Source organism: Acipenser ruthenus, chromosome 19 (genome assembly GCF_902713425.1).
Source record: "Acipenser ruthenus chromosome 19, fAciRut3.2 maternal haplotype, whole genome shotgun sequence".
NCBI classification, from domain to species: Eukaryota; Metazoa; Chordata; class Actinopteri; order Acipenseriformes; family Acipenseridae; genus Acipenser; species Acipenser ruthenus.
In genome coordinates, this window is record NC_081207.1 from 26210908 (window position 1) to 26228898 (window position 17991).

The 17991-nt window shown below is 36.2% G+C and overlaps 1 protein-coding gene across 2 annotated transcripts; it reads right to left on the reverse strand.

The window, feature by feature from the left end:
* LOC117424661 (cadherin-5-like) lies at positions 1 to 15939 on the reverse strand. Of its 2 annotated transcripts, none has more exons than XM_058992707.1 (12): positions 15557 to 15939; positions 10505 to 10732; positions 9984 to 10269; positions 8831 to 8950; positions 8149 to 8313; positions 7080 to 7267; positions 6669 to 6922; positions 5687 to 5820; positions 4552 to 4664; positions 4209 to 4317; positions 3447 to 3698; positions 1 to 2865 (listed from the first exon to the last, which is right to left on the reverse strand). In XM_058992707.1, the coding sequence occupies exons 2-12, from the start codon at positions 10700 to 10702 to the stop codon at positions 2369 to 2371; spliced, it is 2316 nt and encodes a 771-aa protein (XP_058848690.1). In that variant the 5' UTR covers positions 10703 to 10732; positions 15557 to 15939; the 3' UTR covers positions 1 to 2368. The 2 variants fall into 2 exon arrangements, with proteins under 2 accessions (XP_058848690.1, XP_058848689.1); XM_058992706.1 differs by having other exon boundaries at positions 10505 to 10735.
* Positions 15940 to 17991: the final 2052 nt, after the last annotated feature.

Consider the following 17991-nt stretch of genomic DNA (forward strand, 5'->3'; position numbering starts at 1 on the left):
TCCAGGTTAATAATTTTACACTCACTTTTAATTTTAAAAAATCACCATAAAATGGAGTTTCCGTCATATAAGGCACACACCCTTGGAATGTAGCTGACCATTTCTGTCAAATAGCGACATCTGGTGGAACAAATGTCAAGTACCAGTATTAGGGCTATTGAGCCAAATAGACATACTCTATGTACAGTGATGGGACTCAGATTTAATAATAAAAAAATACAGTTACAGGTACATGACCTGACATTGGCAGTAGACATGTCACAGCATTAGTTCAATTAATAGGTGCTTACACATTTTAATGTTAGTAGAAAATAATATAAATCGTTTACATATAAAATGGCTTATTAAACAAAACATTATAAAACCAAACTTAAAAAAAGTATTATAAAATAATCAACCATTAACCCATATATAATATAAAACACATTAAATTCAGTGGTACTTTATAGTTTCACACTTGCTGTTTACAGTAACACAGTTATATGTTCTCATTAAAAGCCCAAATAAAACCATAAGACTTGAAGGACTTTTTAAAGGAATGTTTCATTGAAGCCCATTTTAGTAATTAAATCAAGTTTGCAGCGCACAAAACTATTTTCAACTATTCTTAGTTTTAAAAATAACTGTTTCATCTATGAAAATAGCACAGTACCTGAAACTTTTGTGAAAAGGGCCCAGTATTTAAAAACTTTAAGCAGCTGTGAATATCAAGGTAGAATTTACACCTGCATCATTTTAATGACCTTAGTGACTATTGTGAGACAGATCTTTCAATTTTAACAACGTGCTAGCACAATGCACAATTACATTTTTATAATTTACATTTTGTTAATGTTTGTTAGCCTTAGAGAGGCCAACTTAGACAGACTAATCCAGGGGCTAAGAAGATAGGGTGAAGGAATACATTTAGCCTTATTTATTTACCATACAGCATAATCAGGGGGACTTCATTTAAGTTTTTAAAACTTTACACTACCAAACACTCGAAGCACACTATGGAAACCAGGACCACAGAACACAGCTGGAAATTAAGCTGAGACAGACTTTGCACAGAGGATAGTTTGAACTGAAAATGAATGTAGGACGCAGTCATTTTAAGAACTACCTATTATTCAGTTAGGCACAAGGCTGCTGTTGGAATGGATCCTGGCCTTTAGGTACAGGCAGTATGATCAAAACCACATTATTTATTATTCCCAAACAAATTTCTTTCCTTGGAAACAGGAAGAAGCTAACAATGTGCTATAAAAACTTTACAATGACAGTACAGGAATCGTGTTTCCGCAGAAACAGAAGTGCAGGAAGTTCATTCCAGTGTTTTATTTTTCTTTTGCATAGTTTAGGCACTGGATTCAAAGGTGCTAAACAGGAAAACAAACAGTAAACTTCCATTAAATGAATCCAGTATCGCTACACATTTGCAAACATGTAATTCTGGACAGAAATTTAGGAACTTTACGTAAAACTCTGTGTGTAAGGCAGAAAGTTAATGTTTAATGGATGTAGGTGAATATGGACAGACATGATCAACATATACAAAGTAATCTTCTTCTTTTTGTTATAATTTGAAAACCAAAACATGATTATTACAAGTTTATATTATGATGGTCAGCAGTGTGGAGTAGTGGTTAGGGCTCTGGACTCTTAACCAGAGGGTCGTGGGTTCAATCCCTGGTAGGGGACACTGCTGCTGTACCCTTGAGCAAGGTACTTTACCTAGATTGCTCCAGTAAAAACCCAACTGTATAAATGGGTAATTGTATGTAAAAAATAATGTGATATCTTGTAACAATTGTAAGTCGCCCTGGATAAGGGCATCTCCTAAGAAATAAATAATAATAATGGTCTATGCAGAACTTGTCTATAGCATTTTGCCATGTAGGTTTAAAGGTTAAACTTGTAAAGACTGTATTTCTGTCAACTATGGCCTTGTATAGAACACATGAAGCTGTCCAACGTTTCCGGAATTGCTTGCAATGTATTTTTTTTTTTATGCTTGTCCTTGTAGGCAGTATATCTGTTATAGCCTCCCACAGTATCTATGTCACCAAGCTGTCAAATACATCGTAATTGCCATCAAAGCCATGCAAAAGCTGTTTGAAATGCTTCCTGTACAAAATCTGCACTATATTGTCGCTTTTTCCTGACATGCCAACAGCTGAATATCACCAATGTTTACTGTCAGTTTGCAACCAACAATATTTTTCTTCTTGCCATTCCATTGAATATAAAAAAGCATTGCTCAGTTACTTAATGTGATCTGTTTAAGCACCCTTGTTATTTACCTACCGGTACTTTAGCAAAACAACCCCCCCCCCCCCCCAAAAAAAAATAAAATAAAATAATAATAATAATAATTGTTGAAGAATTAATATTCATAGCCATTCTCAGCTCCGTCTACACCATAGAGTTCGGCTAAAGTTTTGAAGCGAGGTCCCCAGTCATTTAAGAAGTCGTAGTCTTGGTCCGAGTCGGAAGAAGCAGATTCTAGGGAGCTCAGACTCCCGGCCAGAGACTCTGACCCTTCGTATCCGTAGATGTGCAGCGTGTCGTAGGGGATCCCATCTCGGTCGTGGTCAGCTTCATCCTTCTTCACTTCAATCATGACGGCCATGTCCCCCTTTGCTGCAGGCTTCTGGACCGTTGCGTATAGGCAAGGTCCAGGCTGTGCCTCCGGTCTAGGCCTCATGCTGCTGCGCCGTACTGAGTTGAGCACAGAGACGTCGTAACCGTTAGTGTCCATTTCCCCGCCCCCTTCTTCATCATACGACACAAGCTGCTCGTGAATTTCTCCGGCGCTCTTTCCCAAAGTGACCAGTGAGTCTTTCTTGAATTTTCTTCTCATGACAATTAACAATGTAATGACTGCAAGGTAACAATAAAATAAAATAATAAAGTATAAATACATTAAAATTGTAATAGAAACACATTCAAATCCCTAACAATGGAGAAAGCAAGTAAGTGCACATTTCAGGCTATTGCTGATAAACAATACCTACTACAACAGCATATTTCCCTAATGTTTTTGCCAATTGCAGCTGATATTTTGTGCTTAGTATTAGGTATAATAAGAAATGCTTTGAGATGTTTCACTGGATATAAACTTGCCTTTTTCTACTATAAATAGCAATGAATTAACAACCAAGAGATTAGGTAAGCTTCATAAGATGAGTTTAGTGGTATCAACTTGTGCCTCCTCAGTGGACCGGAGTCACAAGATGGGAGATTTGAGAATCACACAGAGAGCTCATGGATTAAATGAGCATGGAATCTACACTTCTATCCTAAGCTTCAAGAGGAGGATATACCTTGTATAAACAAACAAATAAATAAAGACAAGCAGTGATAGGAAAAGAAGGGATGTGATATCACAGCGGGACTAATCTGGTAAAGTTGTGACCTAAATCAAATCTAGATATATGAGTCAACAGCATGCATCAGCTCACCTAAAATGGCGAGGATGCAGAGTAGAATGGCTGTAAGGGCATGGACGCTAACTCCGGTCTGTGCGTAGGCTCCCCTACAGGAATAGGGCTCTGCTTCTGCATTCGCATCACATCCACAGACCACGATCTCCAGGGTGTAGGTGCTTACGAGCTGGGGTCTACCATTGTCAGAGATAACGACAGGAAGGAAATATGTTTTCTTTTCATCTGGGTTGAAGCCCCCTTGTTTTAAAGTAATGTTTGCTGTGTTGTCTGAAAATGCAAAAAAATAAATAATAAATAATATAACAACTCCAGTACTAGTGTGTGATGAACAAAGAGCCTTCCTTTCAGTATATTTAATCAAATTCTTTTGGCTTTTACAATCTTGTACTTAATAAATATTTCAATATTTTGTTGTTGTGAACAACAGCACTAGGCTGGTTTCAAAGACTTGCTACAGATGTAACAGCATTGTTAAGCACTGTGTCCAACCTCTGGGGATTTGAAGCATGGCCTCAGTCACGTGCACATAATGAAATAATATCAGCACAGTCAGCTTATGTGTTTTTCAAAGCAAACATAAATGACAGACTGTTGCAGAGTGCCCTTTTTGGTCTAACACAGTATCTACATGTTGTGAACTTTGTCAGCCTTGGACCTTTCTTGTAGTAAAGAAATGCCTGGCCTACTGTAGGCTCTGGTATAGCTACCTTTTCTTCATTTTTAAATATAATTATATTTGTTTTATTAAAGAAAAAAAAACTCAAAAAAGGCATTTACCATGATTGTCCACAAGTGAGAAGTTACTGTGGGCATGATCTAAATAGAAGCTTAACTTTTGTCCATTAGTCATTTCATCTTTGTCACTGGCGGCAATTGTTTGTATTACCTGTAAAGATTTTTATAAAGATATTATTGCCCACGATCAACCTGTAGGTACACAGAACTGTATGTGGTTACATTTAATAAACATTCTACAAAATGCATCCCTTTACACAGTGTTTATGTTTGTATCTCCCATTGCTCTACTACAGCAAAAATACTGCTGGAATTTTCAGACAGTGTATTTTAGTTACAGCAAATCCTCTGTAATGTGACCATCTAAAATGAATAGAATAATTACCTTTCCAGGTCTGGCATTTGCACATACAAATAGGTCATATTCATAATCCAATTCTGGAGAATTGTCATTTATATCAAGAACCTTCAAGAACACAGAAACTGTGGATTCTTTACCTGTCGAAGAGATACAGAGTACATTTAAAAGTGTGCATAAGTACTGTACCACAGGAAACAGTGACTGGAAATTAGTAATGTCTGAAGGGTTATACAGACAAGATTGCAGACAATTTGATGTCCCACATTATCTATTTCAGATCAGATCCGTCGGTGGCAGCGACAGAAAGCTGTAATATATGGAATGCCCAGAAGATGGCACTGATGTATATACTTGTGAATTTCCAGTTGATGGCGTTTGCACTTTGTAATGTATTAATGTGGTCAAAAGCTGCTAGGATTGATTCACCCTAACCAACTCTAGTTACACACATAACAATGAATAAATATATTCACCAGCGACACTTGGATGTTTTACAGTTACGTACATGTGGAATTTGTGGCATGACATTTAATTACTATTTAATGCCAATGTGGAGGATAATGTAATATTCATATTCTTTTTATAGTTAGCTACCCTGTTTCTAGGTGGCGCAGCCAGCAGACCTTTGTTATTATTTTGTGTTATTGTCTTTTAAACTTTCTAATCTACTATAGATGACAGATCATCCAAAGAAAAATAAAAAACCTGGCAGCTTATCTATGGTCCAGTAATAAAGCTGCACTGTTTCGCTTTCACAAATCCCTTATTTAATCAAGCTGTGCAGCCTATAAACCACAGGAGCAAAGCTTTGAGCCACATATGCTTTGTGCTGCCTGTCTCATTAGTCAACAATATGGAAAGAGCAGGTCCCTTTCTGTACAAGGAATAGAACACTGTATCCTTTTTAATTGTTAGCTGTTGTATCAAAACCTAGGTGTTGTTAAAGAATTGCCATTTGAGAATGTTCTTGTGGGAATGTATTACTCTACTGTATTTAATTCATTGTGCTCTGAAGATTATGCAGGGTTATCAAATATTCAAAACACTCATCAAATATTTGTTTTACTTTTAGAAACTCATGGGCACATGAGTTACATTAGGGAACGCATCTATATGCTTGCAGAACAAGAATGGCTTTACTTAAGAAGGTCATTCTTACCTCCAGGACCATCTTCTACTGCAGTGATAGTGACGTTGTGCCAGGCATTCATCTCCCGGTCCAGGTTATTACTTGTTTTAATAGATCCAGAGTCTCTGTTAACCGTTAATACATTTCCTCCGTTGATGGAGTATCTGAAAACAAATAAGTTTTAGAATAATGTGGGGCTCTACTAAGAACTGTAGTATGCAGTTTTGTAGGTGCTTAAACATTACAGTCAGTTCAGATCGTACAAGAGACACAGAAGTAGTGCTAACCACTAGCAACATTATTACTGGTCCTTCTTTGGGTTCTTTGCTTGTGTTTTATACGTCAGTTTACTGATATTTTAAAGCCAGTGTTCCAGATGTAAAGCTGTTGCTGCTTCCAGTTTCCTCATCACTTAATGTGATGTAGTTCAAAGTTACTTCTGTGTGTCCCACAGCAAATGTACCAGGTGCAGCAGTGTATCTATAGGCTTGTATCTGACATATTTGAAAATTCTAATTTAATGTAAAAAAAAAAAAAAAAAATAGCAAAGTACTCAAAAATTCTCAGTACTATAAAAGGGGAGAAGGTGGGGGGGCAAATAAGGCTAGAAAGAGGCAAGAAAATTCAGCTCAATGCATTGGTTAGCATTCCTTAGAAACAGGATTCTCAAAACTTAATTGAGGAAAGAATAATTTAGAGCAAATTAACAAACTATACAACATACTTTCTCCCAGACATTGTAAATGTACATACTGACTTTATTCATTTGCCAAAATCTAAATGAAAAAATTGTGGTGTACAGAACCATCATTTTATAATATGTCAATCTAAGGTAGTTGCTAAATTACCAGTTAATCTGCTTGATTACTTTATGTGAATAGATTGCTGGGATCCCCTAATGGGTATTCTAATGCAACGTGGAGCCTCAAGGCAACACAACCCTAATGGAAAAGAAAAACACAGACAGTAAAGACTAACATCACCACTGTGTTAATATTTATGCTGTCTGTACCTTACAATTTTCTGGGCTTCATCTGGATCCTCCGCAAAAACAGAGCCAACATGAGTGCCAAGGGAGGCGTTCTCAAAAATACTGAAGAAGTAAGAAGGACGCTGGAAAACAGGAGGCTCGTCGACATCTAAAACATTGAGAAACACCATCGCCCTGGTGTTAACCTGTGGATCCCTTTTACCAGGGGGGACTGTAGTGATTTCAGTCACTTCAACTTCCATAGTGTATGTCTTTACTTTTTCATAGTCAAGGAGCTAAAAAAAAAAAATGTGTATATTAGCTTTCACAGACAAACATTGCTAAAGATGATGGCTTTCATTACCTTACACACGTTTTATTTATCTTACACACAATTTGGTCCTAGATTTGAGAACGTGTTAATCCAAGTGTAGAAAAACAAACAGAGTTTACCTGTTTTAAAACAATGACTGCATTTTTTGTGATATTGTCTGAAACAATATTAAAGAGACCACTATAATCTTGTTTCACAAAACTGAACATTGGATTTGTGTTCTGTGGCTCATCTTTATCTTCAATTTGGAGCATCCCAGCCTCAGATCCAATAGGTCTATCTTCTAACACAGAAATTGTGTACTGTTCTGCAAACACATGAACACATTTAATTAACCATTTAGGCAGATGGTTGAATATGATTCATTTCTTAGATTTGCTTAAAATGTAATCATTTCCACAATACTGTTCGTCATCTGCTATTTCCTGTTGCCTTCACAATGGGAATCTAGTCCAAAACCACAAAGCAGTGAAACAAATAAAAAGACATTGGAGTAATACTAATAGAAACTTACAAAATGTAATGACAGACATTCCAACTATAAGTCTTTCTTAACATTGAGAATAACATTGAGAAAGACTTAAAGTCAAAATGTTTGGCATTGAATTGTATTTGGGTTTTTTTTGGTATTACAGTACTACAAAAAAACCCTGAGTGCTTTATCATTGTGGTATTGGTATTGGACAGTGCAAAATTTAATTTACTTTGCACATGTGTACAAATACCTAAAACCAAGAGGCTCCCTGATTTTAATCTTGTGTAAAGATGAACTGCATCTAGCTCCAGTGTGCTCCTGATACTGTGTTAAAGCCTAGTGTGCATTATTCTCATTATTCAGTACTACTGATGAAAGTAATCAGATCTTGCATGACTTGTTTACATGAACTGAAGCAGAATTACATCCTTTAAATGGTATTCCCAGTTCTCAAACACCTGGTGGTATTCTGGGTTTGTTAGGAGCTGGCAATAACACAGTAATTAAATCCCAAGCTATGGCACTTTGTTGTGGTATTCTAGAAACTGTGCTTTTTTCATTAAGTGATTCTCTATTAATATAAGTTGAGATAAATTCTGTATTCATTGTTTTGTTTTTTTTGCAGCCACTGGGTGTACACACAAGGGTTTCTGGTCAAAGTGGGCGTCCTGGAATGCAGCTGGGAATGCTGTAACTGAAGCTACATCTCTTACTCTTTGTGAATGTTGCCACATTGTCATTTATGTCTTCCAGTGTAATTATTACAGATGCAGTGCTTGAAAAGCCTCCTTCATAACCTGGCATATCCTTAGCCCTCACAACCAATTCATAGCTTTTCTGTTGTTCTCTGTCCAAGACATTGGATGATGTAATTATTCCTAAAACAGTGAAGAAAATCCACAATTAATTATTATTCTTCCAGTTGTTTTTCCACAACCTTTGCCCTTTAGGTGTACAGCAAAAACAAAACAAAACATTTACAGTACATACAATTGTCCTGTGCCCCACAATTACAGGTTTTTAATTAATAGAAGTGTAGTTAGCTTTGACCCTAGTGCTTTTACCAAGCCAATCCGTTTTGTAGAGTTTTTGATTCTGGAATTAAATATGTCCTTACTATACATCACCTTGTTTACTACGGTATACCATGGTAGAAATATAGCAAAGGCAAAGCATATAAAACACTGAGAAATTTGTATAAAAATTCAACATTGTGGGTCTTGACACCCATATAATTAAATGATGCACACACAATACAGGTTCAGTTCAGTACATAAAATGACAATGCAGCTGTCTCCATTTTGTGATAATGAAATACATGAGTGCATTTCAGAATGCAGATTGGAAGACAGGAACTAATTCATTTATAATTGTTAATCAGTTGATCTTGCATACCTGTGTCTAAATCAATACGGAAGTTCTCTCCTCCTTTAATGATACTGTATGTGACCTTGGCATGGCCTGACACTGAGGAGTCATCTGGATCTACAGCTATTACTTGCAACACCCTGGTTCCTGTAGAAAAGTCAAGTACATATTGTTTTGGATTACACTCTCCATTGGGATTCCATTAGCAATGCTGCTGGAGCTGATTTAAGAGTGGTCATTACAATTGATATTTAGCCACAGCGTCAAGCACATTCTAGTTTCCCTAATTTGCATACAGCCAAGGTAGGCCTGTAAAAGGAGCGCCAGCTTGCATTTAACCAAAAACCAGCCAGTCTGCTGTTGCTAGCTGGCCAGAGGGCAGCCAACCCATGCAACCAGCAGTGAGCTGAGACCCAGTGAAGTCATTGTGTAACCCACAGAGTGTTGAGCATTGTACAGTATCTGCAATATCTCACAATGTGATTTTCAATGTCACTGAGTAGTAACATTTGTATGCTGCATCCTAGACAACCTCAACTGAAAATGGCCTTGCACTTCTAAGGCAATCTTTGTTTAAACAGTTGACATGTGTGTGTGTATAGATCATTTTTTGAGCCATTTACTCCAATGTTGATGCAATTCTTTTCTGAAAGAATAAAACACCTATTGATGTTACAAAACTTGAAATAAACAACTTGTTCCTAGGCCTCTTAGGTTTTGGTTATAGTTTTGCAATATTAATGGGTGATTTCTATTTTCATTAAAACATGTGCAGCTATTATTTAATGTGTTACCAAGTAACATTTTCATTTCTGACTTGAAATAATAAAGAGACAATGGACATGATAAATTACTTATAATTAACAGAGTTAACAGAATGAAACTTCCCTTCTCTGCAGATTAAGTTAGTATAGTTCCAGTTTTTAAAGGTTTCATGTTTTAATTTGCAATTACAAAGGTATGAAGAGGAAGGACGTCAGTAGGTTGCACAAATCAGACGAAATGTCTGTGTGGGGAGCGATATTTTATTATAAAACAACTCGTAGGAGTGGATGTTACTGAAATAAAATGGAACGAAAGTTCATAAGCCACGCTCAGAAGACAAATTACTACTAGACAGTGAAATATGTTGCAGAGAGTCGTCCTTGTGCTAGTAGCAGCCTGTTTCAGTTGTACCTACCTGGTTTAGACATCTCTATAACAGAGCCATTATATATATTGTGTGTAAATCTAGGAGCATTGTCGTTGATGTCATTGAGCTTGATCTCAAACTCTGATGTTGGTTCCAACTGCTTGTTGGTTTTTTTGTCAAAGATTTGAGCTTGGAGGTGATAGATGGACTTTTCTTCACGATCCAGTGTCTTCCAGGCATAAATATCACCAAGATCATCCACTTTAAAAATGGTATTAGCTCCTTCTCCCTCTATAACAAACCTTGCACTTCCGTTGACCTTTGTGGACGACAGCTAAAAAGAGACACATTCTTTTCAGTTTACATTTTTCCACATATTTTGAAAGTTTAAAGAAATAATCAGTAACACTTTATATTATCTGGGAAACAAGTACCTATAATTGCAAATTAATCTAATGATTAATTTATTTAATGAGAAACGTGCTTTATGTAACAAAAATAACATTTGGTAGCTATCCTCCAAAGCTTAGACTTTGCATTCAATGCAGTGTGTGAAGAATATCCATTACCTTTCCAATTAAATGTGGTAGAGTTGTTTTTTTTTCTTCATCAGTATACAATGTATTCCATCTCCAATCTCTTTTGTGTCTGTGCAGAATAGATCTGCTGTTGTCATATGTCCTCAAAACAGTCCTTGAATTCTCTATACCATGGATGGAAAGAATTTGGCTAATGATAAAACAAAACATCCACAGTAGAACATCCATCCTTGACTGTAATGAAGAGGGCCTTGTACCCTGCTTAAAAAAAAAAAAAAGTATTTAACACATACTATTGGTCATTAGGGGAAGCCTTTCTTTGGTGTACAATTCTGCAGCCATACAGCAATTAATTTGGAGCCTAATGGATATCAGAAGCTGGGTAGGTTTGGACCAGGTCAGCATTTGGATTAGAACCCCAAGGAACAGGGGTGTTGCTGTGTGAAGGGGGTATAGATGGCCTAGTGGGGTCAGAACTCAAACTCCAACCGTGATGAGCTCCACGCTCCTGTTAGTGGTGCTGCTTTGGTGGTACTTTTAAATAAGGTGTTTAATATAGATTCCCATGCCGGTGTTTCAACAATGATCAGTGATCAACAACGACCTTGATCAGATGCTCCATCATGTATACATCTTGTAAAAGAAAAAGTAAATCTTGCACATACCTGTGTGTTTTAATTACAAAGACCAATATGTAAATGATGAAACATATGAGAACAGTCCTACACATACACTTTCACCAGTGCTTCAGTGCTATATTAAGGAATAGATGAACAAGACATACATTTTAATACAAAATATCTTTTCTGATAACAAGCTTTGTCAGGATTGTACTATCCCAAATCGATGGTGAATGTTTTAGATTCACCATGCCCATTAGTTATTAAGGCACTGTAGATTATAGCTATTAAGTGTTCCCTAATAGCTTAATCTGAGCTTCAGACATTCAAGAAGTGCTTTACTCAGATTTATTGTTTTCAAGCCCAATCTCCAAGGTCATAGTCGTTTTTTTTTCCCATCAGCAACTTGCCAATCCACTATAATGAAACAACAGGAAGAAAATCTGGACCTGTGCACAATTGAATGGGGCCTTTCCTGAGCATCAGCCATTTCACCTCCCCTTACCCTATTGTGCTCAAGTATTTGTTTTCTAATGTCCAGATGAAAATAAGATATAAATTTCAAACAACAACAAGACATAATATTTACTTTACAGCTATGGCCAAAAGTTTTGTGTCACTAGAATTTTAGGATTGAGACATAATAATAAACTATATGAACATAATTTAGAGCTTTTATTTAATCAAAGAAACTACAAAATGTTATTGCAAAAGTCTATTGTACGGAAGTGTCCTAGTGCCAATTAAAAACAAACAAAAAAAACACTATCTCCTACTTAGGACCTTTTAAAAAAAGTATACAAAGTCCTACGTAGTACATAAAAAAGTTTTACATAGGCAATATAAAGTCCTACGTAGTAGATAAAAAGGTTTTACATAGGTAGATATAAAGTCTGACGTTGGAGATTAATGAACTACTGCAACTAAGGGACATGTGAGAAAGATTATGTGCTAAGGAGAGATTGCACATTTAAAGGATTGTACATATCTGCCTGTATCTGTATGTAAAAACTATACAGATCTGCTGATCTCCTTCTGTATACTGAATCAGACGCAGAGGAAATACAAATACAAATTAGTGAGATGGGGCGTTTATTTTCATAATCAGTGTGTTTAAAAGTCATCATTGCTATAATTCTGGTATTTAAACACACCCTTCCTGCTATTCAATTCCCTACCGTGTTTTATCTGGAGATCTCATTTGGAGGTACAGCCCAGCGTAGGATTAACTGACAAACTGCACTTTGAAATTGCTGCAGCCTGTGACCTTGACCATCAACACAGTTGTTTTCCATTTTGTCAGATCTATTTCTAACATGAAAAATGCATCTTGTCTACCCCATGTTATTTGACAGCCATTGTCATTAATATGGGGTTGTTCAATTTTCTCTTCACACTTTATTTTAAGGGACATTCTTTTGTTTGTTTATTACTGGTAGCAAATGTTAACCCTGTGTTACTATAGTAACCTGATTCTATACTAATAAAAATGATTTAATAAAATAAAACCTGATCTACTGTAATTTACTAGAAATTGCTACTGTAACACATGCAACCCCATTTCAATAATATGTTCATCTTGGGTTTGATGGTCCCGATGTGGGGAGCTGATGTTTGCGACGGTGCCTTCAAACAGTGACATTATTTCTTTATTATAATCCTATTTGTACAGTGTGTACCTGCCAACCAACTAGCAGTAGGAAGATCAGTACTACTGGTAAATCAATGTGCATATTTTCAGTAAAACCTTAAAATCCTCAAATGTCTGTTATCCACCCCCTTAAACCTCCTGCATCTATTTTACTTTAGGATTCTGAACTCTAAGTGGAGCTTATCAATAAGAAGTGGTGTATTTGTAATTTAAAATGTACTGAATAAAACAAAGGGCTGAGAACATCTCAATCAGCTCATTCAAATGGCTTATAACACATGACTAGTAGGTTGGTAGCTACAGTATGTGCCAGCCAATGCAAATAAGATGATAATACTTTAAAACGTTATATTTAACGGCTCTGTAACATTCACACTACGTTCATACATGAACCCACAATTGAAACTGAAGGGAGCTCAATAAGGCAAACTGAAGTAAACTTAAAGGACACTTGAGTTTATTTTCTCTTGCAATCCACAAAATAGAATGGAAACCTTTTTAAGCATTTTATAGTTACCGTTACTTCAAATCAGCAACAAATTGCTTTCATATCCTGTTATTCCCTAGCACTTCCTTTCTGATCTTTTTTTTCTTGTAGTTTGTTTATTTAAAAAAAAAAAAAGTGTGTTTGTAGATTTACAGTATATGTCACAGTTCTGATACTAAATTTCATTAGTTTCTTTTGAGTTATTGAGTAACTGCCCGCATCACATCTTGTAACTGTCAGCCCGTGACATACTGGAAAGAGCTACAAGATGTGTTCTGAGCAGCAGATGTGATTATCTGAAATAACATTCATATTTCTGTATATGGGCAGATACAATGACCTTGTGTTGGAGCTATTATTTTTGTAATCATAAAACATGTTTCTCTTTGATCTATGAACCTCTGCCCACTTAAGTGTCAGCATCAGTTCCCAAGTAGACCAGTCATATGTCTCGGTCAGAAATAACAGTTTTAAAATAGTTAAAGATAATGAGATGTTGGTAGCAGTAAAGAAATTACTTATTAATTATTTTCCAGTATGAAACATGTGGCTGTTTGGGAAGAAAAAAAAATCCTCATGCAGTAATAATTTAGTACTACTTTCTAATAATGTGTAATAAGCCTGATAATATTGTTAATTTGTAACATATTTACTATATTCAAAAGTCCTCTCTAAGTAATCTATGGAACCCAACAGAGTTCCCTAGTACACTATTTGGGCCATGCTTTAAATTAATGGACAATAACAAATAATGGTTATGAGCAGTACTTTTAATACATGTTTGGGTAAGAGCTATGAATATGTCTATTTATTTGCACTGTTCATTTTATATATAATTTCCAAAGAATGTTTAGAGAATGTGTTTATTTAAAAAGTAAAATAAAATACACATGAAAACTCAATGGAATAGTAAATAGAGGAGGGACGAAACAACAGCTCACTGGCTTTTGTAAAACTTGTGACCTGAAATGGATCCCCTCAGATTGTTTTACTTTGTCAGGGAGTTGATGGCAAATGACTTATTTTTATCGGCTGGGCTTTTCAGAACTGGTTAGCCTCGTGTATCCAGATGAATTAAATGCAACTAGCCATTTCACTTTTATTTAGCCATTGGCTTAAATTCCCTTCCAATCTCCTGACACGTGTTTAAACCAGACCAGTTCTAGCAATATACATTTAAAGAGTGAAACAAACTTTTATTCCATTAATCAAATCATGCCCTGCAAATTAATTTCTGTGTGGTCTAAAGATTAAAAGAAAGATTGAATCATTTTACTTTCCTCACAGAAATCCTCATCCAGTCTTTCAAAGCGGCTCTGATGTAACATTGCTATTCTTTGCTGCTACAAAAGATAAAATCCACTTAAAGTCATCTCTTCAGGGAAAGTAGTGTGGGGTGCACACTGTGTGTGTTATATTTTGCTCCCTTATTTAGGATGCATTCCTTTATTCATATGATCAAACATACAATCTCAAAGTTAAAATCCTTGAAATGCTTTCTTATTTACAGGGGCATCCTGCGCAACAGAAATCACACACAATCATAATACAACTTTCATACAATACATGATAAAAATGATATACAGTAACATACACCTCCAAAACCCTTCAGTTAGCAACATAGCTCAGTTTATGAACTTGTAATGGAATTTAGTAAGGACAAACGGGTACCCCAGTCCTTCTTCTAAATAGCGACTTAGATTCTTTCAAGTCCACACCTTGGTTTTAGTTGAGTAAATTGAAAGAAATATATTTTTCAGTTCTATCTTCTTGGTATGTAAACTATTTATTAAATATTTATTTTAGAAATATTGTATTTATTTAGGGACTTTTATCTAGCACTTACTTGATTTCAATTTTAAATGACTGTCTAGCTGTGCATAGTCCATTGTGGCTGTGGTTAAGACTTGTGGTAGACCACCTGCCACAACATGTTATAATTTATGACGAGCTGTTAAAAAAACTAAACTTGTTCATTCTTTCTCTCTTTCTTTTTAGTTTATTATTAGAAAACGTGTTTATTTTTGTCCTGTACAATTGTGTTCTGTTGTCCACACTGAAGTATGTCAGGTGGACAGACTAAGAATAAAAGATTATCACAAGGCTTACACAGAACTTGTTCCCTTGGACACCAATCTCTTACACACAGCACATTACTCTAGAAAGTAGAAAGCCATGAAAATGAGAGAGTTATAGAGAATAATACATCACAGCAATAAACAGATGAGCAGACAGACAGGTTGACAGGTAGAAATAAGTTTAGGTTTCCTTAACCAATAATTATTATTATATGTAATAATATTAAACACAAATCATTTTCTTACCTGATGCTGAAATGCAGGCTGTTTTTATTCCAGTCCGGTCACAGACACACACACACAAAAATAATATAAACAAAATAAAATAAAAAAATATTCAATACTGTATCCAGTAACAGAAAGACAATGCAGCAGCGCCACCACACAGATGTCAGACTATCTGGCTTAGCTGATAAAACTGGAGTTTTGGACTTCCCTAGCAATTTAAGGCTTGTCCTTGTTAAAGATCAGCCTGTTTCCCACTGGCAGCCTTCCTGTTATTGTTCTACTCTTTTGTAGAGTCAGTAGCTGCTGACGAGAGTGGAGGAAACCAGAGATTCAGCCTTACTGTTAGTAAACTGGGAATAAATCGAGGAACCTGTATAATTACGATGTAAAAAATCCACGGGAGCTAAACAACCTTGAGGTGGGCTGTTGAATCTGCAACTAAATATTAAGAGGCATTCCCGGTTCATTCGCATGCTGAGTGCAGACGGCATCATTACATTTCAGCTTTCGTGTTGAAAAAAGAAAGAAAAGCAGAGATTCATTATTAATACCTATGAGATAGAGATTATGATATACATCTTACAGAAGTTAATCCCTTGGCATTTCTCCATAGGGGTATTACAGTTTTCAGGAATGTGACGAATAGTTGATCTTGTATATGCTGGTAAGTGAGATGAATGCATTTTCTCAATCTAGCTCTTGATTCCCTAGTACAAACTGTAATTTGGAGAATTAATCTTCTCTGCCTCTAAGAGTATAGAGTACTATTCAAGCTCCTCCACAAACTCATCATATTTATCTGAAGGCAGTTATACAGATTAGTCCAGTGAGAAAACAAGCTTATTTTCTAAGAGAACTGGGAATCTGTAGCTTGTTGCATTTAATATCACTGGGTCTAAACTCCCCCTAAAGGATCAGGCATTGTATGCTAGTTCAAGAATTGGTTTTACTGACTCAAAAAAACAAAACATTTATAGTAAAATACACTAACTGGGCAGCTGACAAGAAAACAGTATATGTGTGTTACAATTCACAGCTATGGTTTTTCACCACTGACCAGAAAGTAGTCGCTGAGGTTTCTATATTACAATGTAACAAATACTTCAGAAAGGCGAGAGACAAGAGTGCTGGCTACAGCTGTAGTAAAGCAAAGCTCATTAGTCTGCCAAACGTTTAACTTTATAAAATAGGTCAGATCTGAAACCAAGTGATGAGTGTCTTTTCGTGTTGCTGTTTGAATTGTTCATTTCTTTTTTTCAGAATCAGAAGCTCTCCACAGTGTATGAATATTGCAAACCCCATCATAGTTATTCTCAGCAATGCAAGCACAATTTGAACACTTTATATTAGCTGTCTACCAGCAACTGGTCAAGAACCGCTGTAATTTAAACACACGAACCTCCAATTACAAGATGGATGGCAGTGTTTTGGCTTTGGTTGGAATGGAACTGACAATCCCAAATTGAAACGCCTACAAGTCCCCATTATGATGGAGCCTGAAGCGTTCTGTAAACTCATAATTTATTGATGATTGTAGTTTAACATCCATGAAACAGATCTAACCAAGAAAATATTTATAAATAAAGAATAGAATTCACCTAAAAAAACAGCTGATGAGAAAAACAGCTGATGTATAAAATAAATAATACCAGTACTGAGCTGTATTGTAATTTTCCAACATGTGGAATATATTTGACTTTATTAATGATTCAATGGAATCAACCACAATTACACATTTCTCAAATTATACATTTATTTAAAAAAAAAATGAAGTGTCACAATTATTGGCACCCTTGTTTTCAGTACTTTGTGCACCCTCCCCTTTCAAGGATAATGGCACTGAGCCTTTTTCTATAATGTTTAATGAGATTGGAGAACACATTGGGAGGGATCTTTGACCATTCCTCCACACAGAATCTTTCGAGATCCTTGATATCCTTCGGTCTGCGCTTATGGACTGCCCTCTTCAATTGAAACCACAGGTTTTCAATGGGGTTCAAGTCCGGAGACTGAGATGGCCATTGCAAAATGCTGATTTTGTGGTCAATTAACCATTTCTTTGTAGATTTTGATGTGTGCTTGGGGTCATTGTCTTGCTGGAAGATCCACTTGCGGCCAAGTTTCAGCCTCCTGGCAGAGGCAACCAGGTTTTTGGCAAAAATGTCCTGGTACTGGGTAGAGTTCATGATGCCGTTGACCTTAACAAGAGCCCCAGGATCAGTGGAAGCAAAACAGCCCCATAACATCAGATCCACCACCATATTTTACAGTAGGTATGAGGTTCTTTTCTGCACACGCATACTTCTTTCGACGCCAAACCCACCGCTGGTCTACGTGGCCAAAGAGCTCTATTTTCGTCTCATCTGACCATAGCACCCGGTTCCAATTGAAGTGCCAATGCCATTTAGCAAACTCCAAGCGCTTACGTTTGTTGGTTGCTCTCAATAAAGGCT

Coding starts and splice junctions, on each gene's coding strand:
- LOC117424661 (XM_058992707.1), bottom strand. CDS start 10,702: ATGGATGTTCTACTGTGGATGTTTTGTTTTATCATTAGCCAAATTCTT. Junction 7,268..8,148: donor TGTGGCAACATTCACAAAGA/GTAAGAGATGTA, acceptor ATGTGTTTGCAG/AACAGTACACAATTTCTGTG. Junction 4,318..4,551: donor CAAATGCCAGACCTGGAAAG/GTAATTATTCTA, acceptor AAATCTTTACAG/GTAATACAAACAATTGCCGC.